Genomic DNA, 22,369 nt, shown 5'->3' with positions numbered 1-22,369 from the left:
GGCGAAATTGGTGATTTTTTTTCTTGTATTATTATTTTATGGTTACCAAGCAATGCTGGATATTCCTGGAACTATTTCTGGCAACACACCAGAAAAAAAGCCTGTCTTAACTTCAAGGTGCTCACCCTTTATGCTAAGCAGAGGATAAATCTGTTTCTTCCACAAGATTTTATTTTAGGATGACATTCCCCCACTGTTTTCTCAAATTACAGCAGAATGCAAACCTCATTAAGATAATGGATATACCAAGATATTTAAGATCTGACTGAAGAAATATTTACTGGATAAATGTTTTGAAATAAGATCCAGTTTATGTGGACAGATGTCTCACTGTCATCACTGGAGCTTGCACACTTTATTTATTTTAGATAACTTAATGTAGAGGATGTCAGCACATGACAGTAACCCACACATTTTGAAATGGATAAAAACATGGCAGTCATATTTTGTGCTAGTGTAATAAGAAATTTTTTCTTTAGCTGCCTGAATATATTGTCTGCTGTTACCTTACTTTATCAGGAAACTCACAACCATAGGTGATATGTACGTGTGCTTCTCCAAAATCATCTGGAAACTGGTATATTTATTGAGCATGTTCACACCAAAGCTGCTCTGGCCCACTGAGGCATAGACACAGAGCCTCTGGCTCCGAACGATTTTGGGGCAGAGTGCCCTGCTGAGTAGGTATGCTTTGTCTGCAACCACGTTTAAGTAGGTGGTCATGACCCGGAGTTTCCTTGAAGAACACTGAATTATAACAACATAATCAAATCAATTGAAAATCTGATTAAGTTACAGCGACCCAAAGAGCAATAGAGCAATGTACATAAATGTTGGTGTGTTATAAATGTACCACAAGTTCACATTTCTTAATGAGACCTAAATCCTGGTACAGTGTGGTCAATATATTTCAGTAGTGAGTAATATGTGGCTTGTGGCCTGTACAAGTGAATAGAGTGATACTTATGCCAGCTTACAGTTTTACTGCGGGAACTGGCAGCTATTTTTTTTCCAGACTGCATTTATGGACAGGCTGAAGTGGTAAAAGAAAACAAAATGAACAATTTTCTATATCTCTAATGATCCGGTGGCCATTCAGATTGATCTCAGCTAAACCTGTTGGGTTCTGCTCCCACCTGGAAAACCATAGCAGCTTTTCTAAACAGCCATCAATGCACCATTAAGAGTATTTTATCCATCATTAACCATCAGACCTTTAGCTAGTATTGAGAATGGTCCATCTACAGCACCTTTTTTAATCAAAGATTTGACCGCTACAAGAGTTAAATACCAACTATTTGTCAAAGGAAGTTCAGACACTTGTGTAAAATAAGATGTCTCCAGTTCTTCCCCCTAACTCACTAAACATTGCAGAGTACAGCACACGGGAAGAAGCACCTGTGTCAGTTTTAAGAAATCAGACAGGAATTGAAGCGTCATACTTTCATTCATGGAGTAGTTTCCGTTTCAAACAAGCCTTACTTATGTTATAGCAGGCACTGATGCAACCTCTTAGGATCTCCTCCCTTTAAGCCCCCTGTAAAACAAAAGCTTTGAACAGCAGGTAGATCCTCTCTGACATCATACTAAGCCAAGAGCAGAAAAAAAAATACTGAAACACAGGGATCACTTGTGCCTCACTGACTCAATTATTTGTTAAATAATATGTTAAATATGAGGCTCCACCACTGTAACAGTATATTTTAGAGCCTGACTGATACATCAGCCGTGCTGATATTAGCCATGTGCCAGTGTGTCATTTAAATCGACCAATAAATAAGAATTAAAAGAGAAAAAAAATAAAGATGGGAGAAACACCCTTCACCCATGTTATTAGTGACTGCATAATTTGTCCAGCAGAGGGCATTCTGCAAATTCTCCATTGGTAACACATATTTGGAACACAACAATCCTTCTTGTCACAAGATTATTTTGTACCTTGGTAAGGACTCCTAAATAACACAAATGCAATGCAGTAAGACTTGATACATTATTTGTCTTAAAGAAAAATGATATATCCACTGGTAACAAATACTGGTATCGGTCTTAAAAATTCTACATCAGTCAGATTATATGGCAGAAAATAAAGCTTAATAAATCCCTTTTAAGAAGAAATGCATTCAAAGCTTCAAAGTCTCGAGTATGTGAAAAAAAGAAACCAGTGTCGCTTTGACTGTCTGAGAAGCACAATTACAGCACTTTATTGTTCATAAATGCTAAAGTGGAAAATGAAAACAAATACACACAATTCAAAGAACACATATAAAACACAATATCTTTTTTGGAAAAAAAAATGCTTTCACTATTGTGGATGTCAGTTTGCTGATTACTGTCCAGTCTTGAAGGGGGAGCAAAACATCGAGTGAAAATTGTGAAAATAGAAGGCAAGTACAGTACAGTCAGGGATAAGGAGCAAGAGGCTGCAAAAAGTGGCTGAAATGCTGCTTTCCACTATCATTCCACAAAAGAATTCATTAAAAATTAAAATAATATCTAAAATCCAAACAAAAAAAAACTGTTCGTTTATTTATAGATATATTATTTTGCAAAGAAACTAGTTTTGGTTAAAAAATAAACATACCAGAAAATACCAGCCACCAAAGCAACACCTATTGTATGTTAAGCATACCAATGTAGAACATATGAGGCTACCTTACACACAGGTAATAGCAAATATTTAAGAGTACATGTACAGCATCATGTGTCCAAACATGTCTAAAAGACTGTACAAATTTACACTACCTATCTGAGGAGAACTACATGAAAAATGATGGATTAGTTAGTCAGCTTCAAAGCCTGACCTCAAAACATCTCAGTATTTTAAGCCAAGCTCAATGGCTACATCACCGTTAGGACTCCACCCCAATGTACTAAAGTATATAGAAGGCAAAAAACTTTGTTTGGTGTAACATCAGTATCTTTACACCTTCCCTCCCCTGCTCTGGGGGGAAAAACAAAACAAAAAAAACAACATTTAAACTTTGTTCACAAATCTTTACATGAGTCCTAGCTGCTGCCCTTAGAAGTCATTGGATGGCTTGTGTTCGAGTTCCCTCGTCGCTCCCTCCTTCACAGATGCCTAGTGTTGCTGTGCAGTGTCCTTCAGTTCAGGCGAGGCGATCAAATCTTAAGTGCCTCTCTTGAGTGTGCGAGTCTTTTGATTTTTTATCAGTCACACCTGCTGCTTGCCCAGCTGGGCTGCGTCTCTCCTGCTTCTTGCTGATGATGGGACAAACTTGGGAATGATGATGGGTAGAGTGTCTCTTGCTTTAGCACTCTGTCTTCCTGAGCCCTCTGTGGGTCCAAAACCATTCTCGACGTGCACCCCTTCATCTTCATCGTCGTCATCCTCATCGTCGTCATCATCGTCGTCGTCTGAGAGATCATCTAGATCTGAAACAATCTTGGCCCTTGTCCTTGGCTCCATTCTTTCCTTAGCTCCAGTAAGCTGCTGGTTACCATGGAGATGTACCTCTCCCTCTGCTTCCTTGTTATCCTCCTGCTGCTCTTCCTCATCACTGTCAGAGTCGATAGCTATAGGTTCGGAGAGGTCTAGAGGCATTTTCTGTGGTAAGGTGCTGTTGATTGTCTTGGGTTGGTCTTTGCTGGCACTGTTGGGATTTGGGGCAGATGGCTTTGCTTTAGTATCTTCCACATTCGCAGCTGGCTTTCTTTTTGGTAGTGGAGCTATGCCACCATTAGCAGCTATAAGCTCCCTGTGTCTCTGCAGAGCCTGCTCCGATAGTCCCATATGCATCCTAGATGTCCGCCGTTTGCCACGTCTGCCCTCGCACACGCCATCCTGACCGAACGCCAGCTCGTGGCTAACTTTGCTGAGCTCATGCATACTGAACCCAAGCAACACGCTGGCGCCCTGGGTTTCACATTCCTGTACGCACTTCCTCCTTGTGTTGACAAAGTGGCTAGCGATGTCAGACTTCCACAGCCACAGGCTGGCTGCCAGCTTCTCCACCTCCCTTTGTGTAGGATATGGTGCTCGACTGAAATACTGCGTTAGAAATGCCTTCTTGGATTCGTATGACAGGTTTTCGTGTCCTTTGGGGTCAAGTGCCAGGACAACAGGTTCATCCGGGTTTTCTACAAATCCGGACGGACCATTGATATCCCTGGGGTGGGCCCTTTCCCCAGGCGGTCCTGGCCTCCTTCGTTTTGGTGCACTAGCCTCAGAGCTATCAAAGCTGGCCCGTTTGAGGGCACTGCTCTGAGCCGGACTGACCCGAGAAGAATGGGCTGCCCGGCTATCTTGCCCATTCTGGGACTTCCCTACACCTCGACAGTGCACCAAATGTAGTGTGATAGTGGAGGCAGTCATGTTACTTGTATAAACTCCCAAGCAGTGAATACACTTGTAAGTCAGTTTCTTTTCTACTGGGTGAACTGTTTGTATGACCTGATGCCTCTCTCTCAGATGGTGGGCCAGTGAGTCTGAGATTGGGCCTTTAAGGATAGAGAAGCAAAGAGGACATAAAGTCTTGCCCACATCCCTCTTGTATGGTACAGATGCCTGTGGGGCAATCTTTGCTGGTACACTGTCAGCAGCCCCTGAAGGTGTTTTGGGTGGGTGCTGAGGCATTAACCTCTTACCTGATATTAGCGAGGCAGACAAGGCTGATGATACAGAGGAGCTATTTTGAGCATGAAATGCCACTGACTCCTCAGGGGCATCTCTCATGTTGTATGTAGTAACAATCAACTGAACGTTTTTGGGATTACCCTGCTGCAAAGTGAGGTCAAAAGTCAGAGGAGAGTCTGTGCGTGGGCCAACTCTCTCATCTGGGTGTGACAGCCGCATGTGGGCCACCATCTTCTCAACGTCATTGAAGGTTGCACGGCAGTGTGGACAAGACAGACCGTGGATCAACATGTGGTTTAACAATGTGTCACTGGGGAGATAGCGGTTACAGTAGAGACACTTGCTGGTGAAATTGTGAATTTTCATGATGTAGTTGGCCACAGCAGGCACCTTCTCTGCTTTGTGTTCCTTCTCAAAATGAGAACTGTACACATTCTCCGGGAAGAGCTCATTGCAGATGGTGCAGATTTTCCACTTCTGGGTATAGGATGTGCCAAGGACAGATGAGCCACCTTTCTTAGCCGTAACAGAGGCTACAGTAGTAGCTGCTGCTTGAACACGTGAACCAAGAGGGTTTGATTTGAGTGAGGAAGAAGCACCGAGCATAACTGGGCTCCGTAGGCTGCCACCAGAAATAAGCTGCTTTGCTGCGTGTGACTGCTGTGGCACAGAAACTTGGGCGTTACCGGGCAAAGTAACTCGAACTTGCTGGCTGCCAATAGAGAACGGCTGCGTGGTACCAGCCTTTAATCCTATAGCATCGTGTTTCAATCCCGACAGAAGACTCTGAGAGTTGAAACCAGTCTTTGATGCCATGACAAGTCGACCCAGCTGCTGTGAGCTAGGAGACCTGGTAGAAGCCATTACTGCACCTTTAGGGCCCATCCCAATGATGGTTTTGTCTCCTTGGGTTTTTGGGGGCATCATGATGATGGGTTTGGGACGGGGGACGATCACGCTGGTGTGTCCAATCATTGCAGTGACCTGGTAACCAATCCTCTCGTGGTCCTCAATGACATGTTGGACTAGTGCCTCATAGGTCCGTGGAACAAACAGACACTTCTTGCAGTGAATCTGGTTGCTGCTCACGTTGTTCGTGTTAGTACCGTCTGTGCCACCGTTGTGAGCATTAGCCTTGTCTCCTGGTTTCACAATGTAGGGCTGGGCCACCTGCTGAAAGTGTTCCCGATAGATGTGCTTTCGCACTACATTGTACAAAGGGTCCCTGTAGGTGCACTTTTTGCAGTAGTACACCGCCTGTTCCACACTGTCCCCGCTTCTCTTCAGCAGCCCGTCCTTCATCATGATCCCACCAGCTCCCGCCATACCACCGGGGCCCTGCCGCACAGTGTTATTGGGCATGTGGAAAAGTTTAATGTGTGTTTCCAGAGTCTTTTTGTTGCCATTGTAAGTGCAGTAGGGGCAGTTGAGCAGAATATTGTTTTCAAAGTCCTCGCTGTGTACATTGCGGAAATGGCTTTTGTACGCAGAGAAGTACTTGGATGAGAAGAGGCAGCCAGAACAGCAGAAAGGTTTTGAGCGGTAGTCCTGGAGAGAGAGATGGTAGGAGACAAAAACAACAACAACAACAAAAAAAAAAAAAAGGTTGTTTTTGTGATTTAAACAAATCATTATAATTATATATTATACACGTGTTTAAAATGAGAAAAAAAAAAAATCGCAGTAATGTATTACAATATGTGCAAAAGAAGTTGCGATTACATGTCACACACCTGGGCTTTGGTATGCGATGGTTCCCACATACAGACATCCTCCCAGCTAGTGTGCTTTATATACACCTCAGGAGGAGTGAAGTCTTTATAGTCCTAGCAAACAAAGAATTTAACATAAATAAGTGAAAAGATTCAATCACTCAGCAGAACAATACTTGAATCTGTCACAAGACAAAGAATGAAACATACGTATATATGAAGAAGCCTTCTTGCCTTCTTGCATGTCAATCAGACACTAACTAGATGAAGGATTTGAGTTTTCCATTTTATTTTAAGTAACTCACACCTGTGACTGCACCCTTTTACAGTGATCTGAAAAACACTTACTTTAAGGTCTCTCATCATCATCTACCAATCAGATATTTGGACCCAATGTTAGTCCAGTACAGACTGAAAAAAGCTTGCTCAGCATTGCATCAGTAGCTAGAGGGGGAACTAACAAACAAAGTAAACAAAAAAAAAAAAAAATCAAGGGTCAACAGTTTGCAGGTTTTTTATGCTTCCTACACCTAAACTTACAAGCTGTATGCAGCAGTTAGTGACGTAACTGCAAACTGTGTCTAAAGAACTCAGTTGGTGATGCTTTTGATATCGTTTGCACACACTTTTATTTATTGTTTTCATTGTGACTTTTTCAGTCCTTTACATATTTGTAGAAGAATTTTGGCCCACCCTTCTTTACACTGTTGCTTCAATTCACTGAAGTTAGTGGGTATTCATTTATGCACAGCTCTCTTAAAAGTCACACTGCTGCATTTCAAACTGAGTTAAGTTCGAGACTTTGAGTGGGCCATTGCAGAACCTTGATTCTATTATTTTTAAGTCATTCTGCTGTAGATTTCCTGCTCTGCTAGGAATCATGACACAGTTTTTGCCTAGCTTTAACAGTTGGACAGAAGGCCTCAGATTTGACTCTAGAATACGTTGGTGTATATTGAGGAGTTGAAGGCTGACTAAGGGACTGAAAGATGCCCACATCCTATTGTTGCAAAAAAGCCAAAATCATCAACCCTCCACCACCGTGCTAGACAGCTGTTGTGAGGCATTTGCTTTAGAGAGAAGAGACTGTCTCATGGCTTTCTCAATCTTTTCCTAGTTGTAGTGTTATGAACTTTAACATACTGATTGAGGCATGTGGAGTTTGAGATGTTTTTCTGACCACTGCACTGTTTTTTTTTTTTAATGACGAGGATCATCTTTCTCCTAAATGAAATGACATGTCAAAAAAAAAAAAAAAAACTAATCTTACCATCATAATATTTCAAATACTATTTTAAGAATCCAGTTAATACTTTAAGAAATTATCTACATAGATGCTGCATGCGTAACTGTAAAAAACACCAAAGCCTGCACACTCACCTCTAGGTGATCTCTACAGAACTCCAGGCCAATGTCTCCGAGGACCTTTTTGACATTTTTCCTTGCTTTCCGCAGACTGCCCAGGTTATTGACGGGGAGCTGGAACATTCTGCCTGCCTGAACAGAAAACACAAACACATCCATGCTATCAACAGGTGCAGGGCAGATTTTGGACAGGTGTCTCGTAACTGAAGCCAAAAGGTCAGGGAATAAACAGTTAGCTGAAATGCACAGTTTACTGAAATGCACAGTTTACATGATGTTACCTGCCTTTCATAAATCCTAAAAAAGATTGTGGGTTCAAAACTTCTTTTCAGACACGAAGAACACAGCTTTCAACTATTAAAGTGATGTCTTTTTTTTGTATTTTGACTTTATTATCACTTTACTGAGACATGGAAACGAGTTGTGACTGCAAAGTTTTGTGCAGATGTTCATATGATTTATTGTGACTGTATGGACTCATCTGCAAGACACTACAATTCAACGACCCAACTAAAACTGCGTCCTTAAAAAGATTCACTTTTACTGTGGAAGTTCTGCATGTTCGTCACTCAGTTAAGACTAACCCCTGTCTTAATTACAAAGGCAGTTTCCACAGAGGACACTCATCTTGACAGGGCAGAAAACACATGAGGTGTTAGCAACACTCTGAGCAATAGCTCTGCTTTATTAAAATGCCCCAGTAGGTCAGGGCAAACAATACAAGAACCACACAACTGGAGCAGGTAAATGGAATTCGGCTGTAATGATTTTTTTTTTTTTTTTCCATAACTCACACTTGGGCTTTCTCTACGTTGACACATGCCACCAAGTTCTGTCAGAAATAGCTAGCAGCAAAGCTTTTATTCTCTCACAGAGGTTAATAGGGTGATGCAAACATGTTTCCAGAAAACCTTTTCAGACCCCAGAATAACAAAATGTAAATGTTACCCTGCAGAGCTTATGACATCGAGTTGTGGGATTTTTCATAACAGGGTTCCTGCTTTATCTCATTCATTTGCACAAGAATGCACATGGATGCCAGGATACAACTTCCACCAGGCGAGCCAGAGCTCAACGAGTTAGAAGTGTCATTGCTAATGCAAAGACAGAAGCACACAGATCCTCCCAGCTGTTATTATCAATATCACTTATCAATAAAGTGAGTCAGCCAAAGGACACAAGTGTTGTTAATGTATTTACCAAACAGTCTGATGCATCTACTCAAATCAAAGCTCCAAACTACTGAGGTCAAAGGTCACTGATGTACAACGGCATGAAGGCAGCTCAGCGACAATAAACAGCACATTCCCAAACAATTCCTGTGAACACCTCCGCTTATTTCCCCTTCTAGAAAACTCAAGTTGATTGGGGCTGTGGATTCTACCATCTGTTGGTCCAGTGAGGAGACCTTTCTGTCAATCCGCCCAGCAGCCCCACAGTTCTACTTGCCTCACATTGGTCTTACAGTGGAAACTGAGCAAAAGGGAGTGCAAGCCTCACACACCCCTGCCCACTTCCCCTCTATGTGTCTCTATCCTGTTTCCGCCCATTACTTGTAGATGGCGCTAGAGAGGAATTCCATTATGTAAGCCTCCCTATATTCTGCCTGCCCCCTTTTTTCTCCTCCCTGCCTCGCAATACCATCACAGAATGGCGCCTCCTATTGAGTCAGCAGCAGCCTCTACAATATGTCTGCAGTGGGAGAAGGGGAGTGGGGGGGTGGGGGTAGGAAGGGAGGAAGGGGAGGGACAGAAGGAGCGAGAGAAATCAGGGAAGGGGGAGGGCGAGTGTGAGAGGATGAGGTGGTGGTGGGTGAGGGAGCAGGGAGAAGGAGGAGGGAGAGTGAGAGGCAGGGTGGGGGAGTGAGTGAGGGTAGAAGGAGTGTGAGGAGAGAGATGATAGGAAAGCAGAGAGGACAGAGTGAGCGACGGAAGTGGAGAGGGGGAAGGGATGGGGAGGCAGGAAGGTTGGACAGACAGGCTCAGAGGGGAGGGTGAGGAAAGGCGGGGAAGAGGCTGAAGGGGGAGAGAGAAAATGGAAGAGGGTGAGAGAGTGGGAGATAGATAGAAGTGAAGGGGGGTAAGAAAAGGAGCAAGAGGAAAAAAGAAACAGGAGAGGCTGAGTAGGAGGGAAGGGAGGGAGAGAAGGAAGAGGAAAGGAAGGAAAGGCAATAGGAGGCGGCTCTCTGCTCTTCTTAGATCAGGGAGAAGAAAAAGGCCCCCCTACCCAATCATGGTGGTGTAAAAAAAGAAGAAAACAGGAGGCCTTCAAGCCTCTAACCACATAATTCCTCACTCAGTCCCTCACCAGGACACAAAAACCTGTCTCCCAGCTGCTGTTTACACTTCTATATTCAATGTAGGGATGAGGGCAGAAGCTTCTGGTGACATCCATGTCCACTCTGACACCAGAAAAAGTTTGAGATGCTTTCAAGCTTTCAATGCACAGTTGTATCATTGAACTTGATGCTTGCCTGCAGCACTTGCTATTACAGATGTATATGAGGTTGATATTTCCTGATCATAACCTGACTCTTGTCCCAGTCAAGTGACAGCCATCCTCTCAGCGTTTCTAGTGCATCACAACCCTCTTCTCACCTGGCTGACCTCTGATCAAGCTCTAATAATCTCTGAGGCTTCAAATGCAAACCCGCATGATCTCGGGTACGGCTGTAGACATGTAAAATGCACAACCTATACCGGGTTGAAGATAACTCTGTGTCCAGTAATACAGCTACACTTTCGACACCAGGAGCCTTCTTCGCATCAAAGACCAGCAAGCCCGGCGTCATGAGCGACAGAGACAAATAAATCGTGCGCTGGGTCCACGCTGGTGTCAGTGATAAACATCTGGCAAAATCCAAATCGATAGATTTGGCAGGGAGATGCTGTCACTGACAAAGAATGGGGACACACCGCGCTAAGTTAGCATGCTAGGCTAGCCAAACTCGCACTAACAATACTGGCTGAAATAATAACAATAATAATAATAGTTCCGCCTTTTGTGCCCTTATTTAACCACAAACAACACCTGTCTGCATTTAGTTTTTGTTGGCTGCTATAAACAAACCTACTGGACAAGTAATTCAACTTGAGCTTGCGCCCCTTACAGGGAGTAACAGAACATCGACAGCCAAGTTACCTTAGCTGTAGTTCATCGCCACCCACCGCATCAGCGCAGGTAGCTACGGCTAACAGCAAACTCTCACTCCCTCAGGGTAACGCCGAACACTAAGACAGACAAGTTTACCTGCGTTCACATCCAGCGCTCCCGTCTCAGTGAAATGTGTCACCTCAGGATGGCTGAGGCGATGTAGAGACACTTTCACTTGCTCGGATATCTCCGCCAATATCCTTTAAGGTGACAGCTTGCTTCGCCAGAAGAACGAGTCGACCGAACGCGAGTCTATCCTCCAAACCCGACTGTCCCTCGCCGACAAGGGCTATCCTCTTCCCTCCGGTCGGCCAACGGGAGCGAAAAGCCTTGCAGCTTCATTAGACAATTAAAAGCTCCATTCCCTGGAGTGGTGAGGGTGGGCACATGCCTTGTTTTTGAGGAACAACTACTCGTTCAAATAAATCGCATTTAACTCTACCTACGAGTGCCTGTTAGCCTATAACGCTTTGCCCATTCTCTTCTCTGACAGACAATACACATCCAGCCTAGAAACTGCCCTATCCAAAATGGCGCAAATAAAAGGGGCGGAAGTGACATCGACTTGATTAGCATAAATTGTGAGAACCTCGCGAGGCCGGCTCATTAGAAACTCTTGATTGGTCTGTCAATCAATTTAACCAATTAAGCAAATGTCTGTTCAAAGGAAAACCCGTGTCGTCTATCAGACCTTGCGGCAGGCATTTGGTGTCGGTGTCTGACTCTGTGGGGTAAACAACCCAACACAGTATTTGCGGGAACTCACCGATAGCGGGCGTCCTACCGGAGTAGGTTTCCACCGGAGTAGTGCGCACGCGCATTCTGGCTACATCTGGCGTCCCCCACCCCCAACCCCATCCCCTCCCTTGTGGAGGGACGGATGAACACAGTGCCTCAGCACTCAGCTGGAGTGCCATGAACGACTGAGGCAACGTTAGGTGGCGCTGTACTATAGCTGCCCGAGCCTACCGAAGTGGCCGGGACTACTTTCCTGTACAGTGCCAGGAGAAGGGCTGCTCCAAAGAATAGTTCTGTTATCAGCACTCAGGCCAGAGTGTCACTGCATTCACATGGATAAAGTGAGGCAAAAGTTCTCCATCAGGTCGGGTGGATTTTTGCCCATCCTACCTTTTCACCCCATCATCGCTGTCACTCACACTCATGCCACTCTATTGTATTCAGGTTTGCTGTGGAGGGCAATGCAATACAGCAGCTGCTTGCCAGCCTTGCATGTGATATTTAATGTCAAGTGTTGATGTTCCGTCTCCTGACTGGCTGAGGCTGCGGAATGGGTTGTTCATTATGAGCTAGTTTTCAAGGGGCAGACGCAATAATAATAATGTGTTCTTCCAGTTAAAGCACATTTATACCATGTAGCAGAGCTGTAGAGGCTTGACCATTAAAGCCTCAGGAGCAGTATGTAAAAGCGTAGTGGGGAGAAATATGAGATATAATTGAATGCCCCAAACTCCTGTTTCAAGGCCAACAATGAACCTTACCATATTACCTTATTACTTACCATATGTCTGGGTAAGCCTCTGGTGAGGCACAACATCTGGCTTCTGTTTTCAGTTTAAATAAGTCGTTTTAGAGCTGGGGTTCAAAGATCAGTGAGGTCCAGAATTACTTCTCTTAATATATCGGATTCAAAATAAAGCCACATGTGCGATCAACAGTATTGAACCACTCACAGAGCTGTGATCAGTGTACACAGTTCTTGATTTTATGCATGTGAAACCCAACTCAAGTTGTTAACTAATAAAGAGACTTGGTAAAGGTTTTTTTTTATAGTCCCTCTTTAACAGGACCAACTGTATACGGAAATATGGATGATGAGTGTTATGTTTGTAAAACAAAGAAACCAACACAAAATAATAAAACACAAAATTATTCCTTTACTTGAAATTTAAATAACACAAGGGAAAAGGTTACTTAGTGGCCAAACACCATCACTGATCAACTCCTCATCAGCCTAACCCTCTGAAGAGAACACGGTCAGTTACTGTAGGGGGGTCCAAAAGTTTGGATGTAGTTACTCCACCTCCCGTTAACTCCGTTGTTCAGGAATTGGTCGCAATTCAGCGGGGGCCCTGCAGGGGGCACTGGCGACATTCTCCATAATGAAACAACTTATGTCCTTGACTTTTTCTTACACTGAAGCTCATTTTGTCCTTTAAATGGTAACATTCTGCTAATACACGCAAACTTGTCAGTAGACTCGCGTGATAACAGTGGAATCCAAAAGGTTAATGGTGTTGTGATCAAATGCATTTACAGCAATCTGAAAACCAGTAAAGAACCTACAACTGGAACTTTTTCCCCCTAATATGCAATGAAGAAATGGGAAGAAAAATATTTATTTGTTGAGAATGACAGAGTTAAACTTCCATAAGGGCAGTATAGAGTCACTACTACAATAATTATCAGGAAAAAGCCAATTTACTGAAAGATCTTGGAGGTCAATGTTCTGTGTCCAAAATATTAATAGACAATCATGTTTATTTCAGGCTTTAAACTCCTTAAAGAACATCAGTAAGAGAAGCTGCCTGCATCCCAAAAGGAAAAAAAAATCAAGGCCAGTGATAAAAAACAGTTTAATTCTATACAATCAATCATAGGTGGAGGACTTCTGTGTGCACTTTAAGTCATAGGACAGCTTGTTAATGCAGAGTTCCGTCAGCTGTCTGGGCCGGGAATGATGAGACACTTTGCCAGAAACTGATTAAAGAGGATGATGGGAATGTAAAGCACTATGTTGAAGGTCTACTGACAGGGACTTCTTTTATATTTATACCTAACAGGGAGAGACGTCTCCCTTGGTATTTGCTGTCATGTTGCTGTCTGACCACAGGCAAGTGGAGTTTTTTCCCCCCTCCTCATTACAATTCTGATAGAACTATATTAAACACAGTGAGAGGAAGACTACAGGCCTGTGGATTTTACAAACTGATCATGTTGTGGCAAAAAGCATGAGCAGTCCCTTTGCGTACGATACGATCTCATTCCCTCCTAGTTTGGACTCTCCATAAACTCTGTCCACAAAGGAAATGGGTACCTGTTGGAAGAACAGCAGATTTGTTTTACAAGAAAAAAAAAAAAATCAGAGGATTCACTAGTTAAGAGAAGAGTTAACGTTAGTTTAATTTACTCTGAACACTTCCTTTAGCTTAAAAGTAGACTTTATTCATATCTAGAAAACTGTCTGTAGGTGGGTTTGACCTAGACCTGTTTTGCATGTTTAATATACCAAAATAATAACTTCACAAATGTGAAACTGTGTCAAATTGTCTTTGCACATGGTAAATATAGATGGCTAAAACGGAACTAAAAACTAAAAGCATTTAAAAAAAAATAAATTCTTAACTTAAATAAAAATGAAGCTTTCAGAAAAGAAATTACCGTAGTTTTCGGGTCATAAGCCGCTACTTTTTCCCCCCCACACTGAACACTGCGGCTTATACTGACGTGTGGCTAATGCATTTTTATTTTTTTTTTCATGCGGCCAAAAACATTTTGCCTGGTAACAGTAGACCAATAAAACTGATAAGTAGTATATATACACGGTATATATTTTTGTAATGTTGTTTGTGCACTGTTCCGTAAAAAAAAAAACCCTCATAAGCAACGTAATTTGCGTGTTACCGATACGTACGTATACTTAAAGGTAGCCGTGTTATAGGCGCTGCTTGAGGAAAAAAAAAGCATTTGCAGTATGTATTTTTGTATGTTACCATAACGTTTATGTTACCATGTTTATGTTACCTTACAGATTCAATTAAACGTTAAAAATCCTCACGTGTAATCTTTCTGTGTAAATATCTCATATTACAAGTGAAACGCATACGGCTTAAAATCCGGTGCGGCCTGTACAAGTACAAAATTGATTCTCTTTCTAAAATTAGAGCATGCGGCTTTTAATCAGGTGCGCTCTGTAGTCCAGGATTTACGGTACATGAACACTGAGATAATATTTAACTTTACCTAAACTACAGGAAGTGACTCCATAGTGTGGACATCATGGGTTTGATACCAGAAGGAGGCACAAGTTACTGCACTCTTGAGGGGTGTAATACGAGGGAAGATCAAGTGCTTAGTGAGCTATCTGGAGCTTAAAGTCTGAGGTTTCTGTGGGTGAAAGTGGATCTCTTTTTACCTGGCTAAATCACCATGGTAACTTATGCTGAACACACAACTTGCTTGGGAGCGGGTTGTGTTCAGGGTTTCGGTTTAAAACTGCCGGAAATTTTCAGATTCTATTATTCACGTCATGTTTTAAGTGCAATATAGATCCTCTGCTTGGGTGGCTTCACAGTGTAGCGGTTAACACACTTGTTCAACAGGAAAAAGGTTGAACAAAAGACTCAAATCCCTCTCTCGTTGTGTTAGGAAAGAAAACTGACGAATCACATATTGCAGAGCTACTAGCTGCAGTGACTCTTTGTGACATTGGAGGAGCTGAGAGTAGTTATTATGGATATAGAACACATTTCCTATGTGCATGTTATGGGAATGAATTAATGCATGTGTTAATTTGGAGTTAAATGTTTTTATATTTGATTCTGACCTACTGCTAACTATTTTACACTCCTGGAATTGCAGCTACTAGAAAACAGAAGTAAACAGCAACACCGAAGGCACGCTCATCATTAAAATAATTCCCTTAAATTAAAATGTTTATTTTACTGCTCTGTGCACTAAATCCCAAGATTAATAACTTCTACAGCATTAATTATCTGCAACAGTGCTGCATTTCACTCTTTTATGTTCTTTATAGATTTTGAATTACCAATTTATTATCATCGTCTAATAATGTTATTCAAAGGGATCTTTGTAAGCAGAAGAGTCACATGACGTGTCAAACACCTCGTTTTATGTGAGCACGCTGAAACCAGTTTTAGATTTTTTTCACACTAGTTAACACAATGAAAACTGGCTGTGTTGAACTTGTTTCATAGTATACCCCTCTGCTGTAGAACTCATGCACTTCTATCCACTGTGAAAATCCCTTGGGAAATAATAAATAGCCAAAAGTACGTAACAACAAAAGCACATACAAAAAAAAATAAAATGAAGAGAGACTTTCTATCACAATTAAAGCATATTATAAGTAAAACAATTCAGTGAGGACACAGTGTTTTCAGCATGAGTACCACAGTCATCGAGCCAGAGAAAAAGAGCGACTGTCATCTGACTAACCTGTAAATGTCACTGTATACCTTCTAGCAAGAGTAGTGGCTTTTAAGCTACCCCTACTCTAATAGGATATTTAATGCAGTTTTTTTTTTTTAACTGCTCCTCTATCCTATATTTTAAAAAAAAGTCTCAAACATGCTATGAAGTCTATTTCTGTGTGTATATGACCCATATACGCATATTGGTTTTGAAGCTATGTGGTCTGGACACAGACAAAGCTGTGAAATTGCCCTAAAAACTGGTTTAAAATTTATTACAGCACTTCTAAAAGTGAGTAATGAAGCAGAATGCCGTTTGAAAGCTCCTAATAGCAAGCCAAAAACTGTAAATCATTTTAAAAAAAAAAAGAAAAAAAGAGATACTTATTACTCCTGAGAATCAAATCGTTTTCTTGGCCTGCTTTTTCATTTTTCTATTAGCATAAAATCAAGAGGAAAAAAAAGCACTCAAAAGACATGAATGACAAAAAAAAACCAAAAAAAAAAAACCAAAAAAAAAACCAAAACAAAAAAACCCCCACATTTTCTTTAATCCCAAATTTTTAATTCTCAACTTAAAAAAAAATCAAGAGAACGAATGACACACAAATGATTTCTCTCACACTGAACTACCTGAAAATTAAACACAGAGACAGAGAGACCCTCACCTCTCCGATTGTGTAGTTGAGTTGTCTGGCTCGGACGATCATTTCCATCTGAAAGACGTAGCCTTTGGACACACACTGCTCAACAAGACTCTCCAGCACCTTTTTCTTGTATAGTCTGAAGTCAGTCAGTGGAGGTAAAAATAAAAAATAAATAAACAATAACAAAAAAAATAAACACATCAGTAGTGAAAGAAAATACAGCTCTAATGTAAGAGTCAGTAGCACTTAATTCACATCATCACAACAGTAACACCAATTACCTGAAGCTGCCTGTGAGATCTGAAGCACCAGGTCTCAACAACACCTGAGCCAAAAAGTTGGCCCCCCGACTGTGAACAAGAGGAGGAAGGGGAGGAGAAAAAAAGAAAAGAAGAAATATAAAACTTCAGCCTCCTGCCCATTTGGTGAGTGGAAACTGATTACAAAGTGTTAACCCGTAGTGACCTGATGAGTTTCCTGCGAAGGTCCCAGCCGTAAACCCCTCCGTTCCCTCGGTATCGGGTACCAGAAACCAGGTCGTAATTGCCTTCCTTCTGCTTCCTGACATAACAAAAACAAAAAGGTATTTGAAATAAAGGAAAGACACTAAAAACTGTCATCCGAGGCAGAGGTACTGAACAAATATTAATCTCTTGGAGCTGATTTAGTATTTGTTAGCTGAAATATTTGGCTGACACTGAGCTATGACAGACAAACAGTGCTGTGCAAAGTTTTTCTTTTTGTTTTTTTCTTTACATCCGTCAGATCATCAAACAATTTTTTTATTTTTTATTTACTCAGGTTATGTCTAACATTAACATTTGTTTGCTATTCTGTGACTGTGCTGTATGTATCAACATATGTTGCCTGAACCAACACTTTACTCTTTTCATACACAACATGCAGACAGTGTGGCTTGGTTTCCTATGACCCAGTACAAAAGCAAGTCTTTTTGCATCCAAAAGAACTGCCCCCTGCTGGCCATTAGAAAGAATGTAGATGAGCACTGGCTTCACATAAAGGCAGAGCACACATTACTCTAAAGCAGAATACAGAAGTGCCAAATTATTACACTTCCTCTAATAATCACTGAGGCTTCAGGATCAAGTCAGTTACCACAGACTCCCATGTTACTTCAGCTTTGTGATGAAATTCAAAATGCTGTAGCACACAGCTCACTGCTACATCACACCTACATGGATTTCAGTTATTCAGCTGAACCTCTCCATCATGCTTGTGTTGTTGGTGCCTATTGGAGTTGTGCCAAAACATAATTTGTACAATTCTGAAAAGTTTAAAAGTGAATATTTGGGTGTAACCACCTTAAATGTAGCCTAAAAATCATTGGCATTCTAAAAAAAACAAAAAAAAACCCCAAAAAAAACAACATGCAGCCATGCACACAGATTCACCGGTGTCTGTAGACACTCAAGCTCTACCTTGACTTCTCATATGTTGATGATGATTAGAATAAAAAAATTCCAAGTTTCCTCATATTTCATCACAGTGTTTGCAGTTCTGTCGCCACTGATTTTCAGTCCACCATATCCCAGCCTTTCCCCCCCCTGTTTGCCAACTGTAGATTCTTTCTTTCTTTATTCCCTGTAAATCACCACTGGTCCCTAAAATCCAGCCAGGTAAGTCTGGCTCTACAGAAATAAAAATATAGGAAATGGGAATTCAGAGACACTTACTGAATAAACTCTGGGATAAACTTGGGCTGAAATGGAAAAGAAAAACATTAATATAATTGCTGACAAGAAATAGCAGACAGAGAACATGTTGTACATAACATTTTAGGCACATTAGAAATGGCAGAATGTATACCAGTAACCTGGTATCTTGCTAGTTGTAGGTGAGAACAATTGACGTTTAGGGCAGGTCTCAAACTTAAATGAGCTGTGGGCCACTGCTGGTACGGTCATTTCATTGGAAGGCCACTTTAGTCTTCAAGTAGTACAATAACAAACAAACCTGAAAACACCCACAAATATTTCTGAAAATGTAGTGTTTTATTTGTTTGTTTTTTAAATTTCAAATATTGTGTAACAAGACAAAACTGCAATTGTGAATACACATTGACCTACCAAATAAGCAGACATAAGTTCACACATTAGTTCTTCAGTGCTAGTGAAAATTGTTTTCTTTACAAATAACTCTCTCACTGAACTAACACAGTCAATCAATCCCTGAACATGTTTATACTCGCTCTTGTTGTCTGCATATTAAATGGTAAATGGTCTGTATTTGTATAGCGCTTTACTAGTCCCTAAGGACCCCAAAGCGCTTTACACAACCAGTCATCCACCCATTCACGCACACATTCACACACTGGTGATGGCAAGCTACATTGTAGCCACAGCAACCCTGGGGCGCACTGACAGAGGCGAGGCTGCCAGACACTGGCGCCACCGGGCTCTCTGACCACCACCAGTAGGCAACGGGTGAAGTGTCTTGCCCAAGGACAAAACAACCAAGACTGTCCAAGCCGGGACTCGAACCGGCAACCTTACAAGGCAAACTCCCAACTCTTGAACCACGATCGCCCCAATAGTTTTTTGCTTTTTAAAAAACTTATTATATTATCACTCAACAACAAACAGTAACTTCAAGGGCCAAACTGCATTATATTTCTTCATGCAATATACGGGGCCGCAAGTAGGGGTGTGGCTCCCGGGCTGCGAGTTTGAGACCCCTGCTTTAGGGAATAGTAACGAATTGTCAGCCGATCTAAAAGAAGTAACTGCTGATATACGATTAACTTCTTAATCAGAAAGATAACCTTAAGAGTTGATATTGAGACTGTAAGTTACACATGTAGAATTTTACCACTTACTGTTGTCAAGCAATTAAAAGACGAACACAGACAGTATGACTGAAACATGCTCCACTCACATGATGGGAAAGATCTGCATCCATTATGATGATAAAGTTCCCAGAAGCATGCTTCATGCCGTGGATGTAGGCAGTGCCTTTGAAAGGAAGCAGCAAGACAAGCATTCTTATGAGCAGATAACAAAATGTACTAAAGCTTACACACTCATTTTGATATAGTTTAATACTTACCTAGGCCTAATTTTTTTGCTCTTGGTCGTAGCAGCTGAAACACAAAATAGTTTAAGTAAATCCTTTGGCATGGACAGTAAATACTATGGCAAATAGTTCCCAAGCAAAACAACATACATATAAAGTGCACTCTTATTTCATAAATGTATCACACTTTCGTGATGTACTGTTGGTACTTCTTAAAGTAACATATCTATCTTTACGGCTTTAATACTTACGATCTTGTCCTCCCCATAGACTTTCTGAAGCTGCTCTGCCACCTCCAGTGTCCCATCTGGGCTTCCGTCGTCAATAACAATAATCTCGTAGTTAAAACCACTGTAAAAAACGACAAAAAAAACAAAAAACAAAAGGCAAATGAAATATAAGAATACGGCAGCAATAAGTAAGCTTAACATTACCCTTACAGCTCTTATATTCTTGAAATCCTACACTGACCCATTGAAGCCGAGCAGCTGACACTTGTTTAGTGACAGCTCATCATTGACTTCCACCGTTAGCTAGCACAAGCGGAAAGCCTTTGCTAGTTCCCAGTAACTCACCTTTCCCCGAAATACTTGACAAGCAGCCACACTATTAAAGGCAGGTTTTCTCTTTCGTTGTAGGTGGGTAATAGTACTGAGTATTTGTCCCCGCTGTCTCGGTTTGGCTGGGAAGTTTTCCTGCTTGCCATGGCGACGTTGAGCTTCTGCTCCTTCTTCCTTATATTATTTATAGGTGGTTAGCAAACAGCAAAATGGTGCATTACCGCCACCAACTGGTGTGGAGTGTGGACCTAAATGTCAAAAAACGCAACGTTAATCTCCTGCAGGTTTTTTAAGATCTTTATTTAAAGATTAGTACAATACAAAGTAAAATTAAACAGTATTGCATTAAAGGTTTTGTACTTCCAGAAATTGTGTACCAGAAACAAACAAACAAACAAGCATTAGCCAGAACATACAATACACATACGCTAGAGGGGGGGAGTTTATCTAATTAAGCCAGAGAGTGAAGTGATTGAAGGATCTTCATTTTTTTTCACATACAACAATAGTTTCTATAGCTTTAGGGTTAGTATATTTCTGCAGTATATAGACTTAAGATATATTAAGGAGCTCCGCCACATTGGCCTTTCTGATAACAGATTCAGCCGCCTCCCCGGCTGCCACTTATAGCTGGAGAGTATCAAGATGGACAGGAATCCAATTATTGCTGAGAAGATACCCACTGAGAAACCAGTCAGTATTTCAGAGAGCTTTTACTTAGTCAAAGAAAGCTTCCTGTGCAGGGAGTGTCTGAATAGGTGCCAAGCTGAGAGGAAGGAGCTGAGGGAGGAATAAATACCATACTGTGTTCTTAACTCAAGAGTGCCTTTCACTTACAGTACTGCATGTTACTCTGATCTGTACTCTACATAGTACATAGATTATGCTTATAACTGCATGATAATTAGATACAAATAAATTGTTTTGACAGTCTGTTGGGCCTAGAGGGCAGCAGAGAGCACAATATCTCTGAGTACCTGTCACTGACTTTAAACACTTACCGTATACAAGTAAGAAGTTGTGTGAAATAATATTTCATGTTATCAAACATACAAACGGTATCTTTTCCATGTGATCATAATTCATTCATCATGATAATCATCAAATATGGAAAAAAATAAGTTCCTGAAGTCTCTAAACCAGAAAAGAAAGACACAGATTCTGAGTTTGTCTCATTCAGAGAAGGCCTTCCTTTCTATGATGAACCATCACTTTAGTGTGATCTTTATTAGTTTCAGACCAAAATACATTTCAAAAGATATTTTAGGGTGAATAAAATACATTTACAACCTTACAGTCGAATGTATATCAAAGTATCATTTATTTAAAATATATTTAGTGAAATAATAATAATAATAATGATAATAATAAAAATAAAAGTAACAATGTTTTATGTACATCTGAGTCAAAGGTCTAGCAAGAATGAGGTTGTTTATTCATTTGCTTACAGTATTTCACATTACAAAATATCTCACTATAATGTAGCATTAACTTTACTTTGAAATTATCTGTCAGCGATACAGTAAACAAGATACAACAACTGTTTATGTACACTTGGGGTCTTTCATGTCTCTTTAACAAAAACAAAAAACAAAATCCTCATTCAGAAATATGTCTTCCATTTGATGGTATGTGTGTGTATATGTGTGTGTGTGCGTGTACACTTTAGTTTTTGACAATATATACAATATAGTACTTAAAGGAACACACTCCACTTCTTTTGGAAATAGGCTCCATAGGTTAACAGGACTTTGGAGCGGGATCTTAAGGGATGGGGCGTGGCCAGGATTTTTGCTCGAGGCGCCATATTAGCAGGCCAAACTAATGCTTGCTGTGTGGTCCGTTGTACACACACAGACACGCATACACATTTCCACACACATACCATCATATACAAGAGAGATTTCTGAATGGGGATTTTTTTTGTTAAAGAAACATGAAAGACCTCAACTTAAGGTTAAGTGTATAAACTTGAACTTGAAACATCTTTATGATGCAACCAAAAGAATCATGAATCTGAAAAGTGACATGATTTTTCTGTATTTTATTTTTGTCGACTTATAAAGTTATATATATATTGTTTTGTATATTTTTGAAATTTCTTAAGGAGAAGATTGCTGTTTGGCTGATTGGT

The 22,369-nt window shown here is 41.1% G+C and overlaps 2 protein-coding genes across 2 annotated transcripts; both read right to left on the bottom strand.

Moving 5' to 3' along the window:
• Positions 1 to 2,168: 2,168 nt before the first annotated feature.
• Positions 2,169 to 11,437, bottom strand: adnpb (activity dependent neuroprotector homeobox b). The gene is made up of 4 exons (XM_006804052.3): positions 10,921 to 11,437; positions 7,687 to 7,803; positions 6,328 to 6,420; positions 2,169 to 6,142 (listed from the first exon to the last, which is right to left on the bottom strand). Exons 2-4 carry the CDS (start codon positions 7,792 to 7,794, stop codon positions 3,173 to 3,175), a joined length of 3,171 nt encoding a protein of 1,056 aa, XP_006804115.2. The 5' UTR covers positions 7,795 to 7,803; positions 10,921 to 11,437; the 3' UTR covers positions 2,169 to 3,172.
• A 1,964-nt stretch (positions 11,438 to 13,401) lies between these two features.
• dpm1 (dolichyl-phosphate mannosyltransferase subunit 1, catalytic) lies at positions 13,402 to 20,413 on the bottom strand. Its single transcript, XM_006804053.3, has 9 exons — positions 20,251 to 20,413; positions 19,927 to 20,026; positions 19,709 to 19,742; positions 19,538 to 19,614; positions 18,337 to 18,362; positions 17,108 to 17,203; positions 16,924 to 16,992; positions 16,664 to 16,778; positions 13,402 to 13,879 (listed from the first exon to the last, which is right to left on the bottom strand). The coding sequence occupies exons 1-9, from the start codon at positions 20,379 to 20,381 to the stop codon at positions 13,775 to 13,777; spliced, it is 753 nt and encodes a 250-aa protein (XP_006804116.2). The 5' UTR covers positions 20,382 to 20,413; the 3' UTR covers positions 13,402 to 13,774.
• Positions 20,414 to 22,369: the final 1,956 nt, after the last annotated feature.

Source organism: Neolamprologus brichardi, chromosome 20 (genome assembly GCF_056152115.1).
Source record: "Neolamprologus brichardi isolate AB-2024 chromosome 20, ASM5615211v1, whole genome shotgun sequence".
Classification (NCBI taxonomy): Eukaryota; Metazoa; Chordata; class Actinopteri; order Cichliformes; family Cichlidae; genus Neolamprologus; species Neolamprologus brichardi.
The sequence above is the reverse complement of the archived record's forward strand: the minus strand, read 5'-3'. Positions and strand labels throughout refer to the sequence as shown.

What these genes read in the sequence shown, in the direction of transcription:
- dpm1 (XM_006804053.3), bottom strand. Translation starts at nt 20,381, where the DNA reads ATGGCAAGCAGGAAAACTTCCCAGCCAAACCGAGACAGCGGGGACAAA. An exon ending in TCTATGGGGAGGACAAGATC is followed by an intron (nt 19,743 to 19,926) that starts GTAAGTATTAAA and finishes TTTGTGTTTCAG; the next exon opens with CTGCTACGACCAAGAGCAAA. An exon ending in ATGCAGATCTTTCCCATCAT is followed by an intron (nt 18,363 to 19,537) that starts GTGAGTGGAGCA and finishes TTTCCATTTCAG; the next exon opens with CCCAAGTTTATCCCAGAGTT.
- adnpb (XM_006804052.3), bottom strand. Translation starts at nt 7,794, where the DNA reads ATGTTCCAGCTCCCCGTCAATAACCTGGGCAGTCTGCGGAAAGCAAGG. An exon ending in TCTGTAGAGATCACCTAGAG is followed by an intron (nt 6,421 to 7,686) that starts GTGAGTGTGCAG and finishes TTTGTTTGCTAG; the next exon opens with GACTATAAAGACTTCACTCC. An exon ending in CATCGCATACCAAAGCCCAG is followed by an intron (nt 6,143 to 6,327) that starts GTGTGTGACATG and finishes CTCTCTCTCCAG; the next exon opens with GACTACCGCTCAAAACCTTT.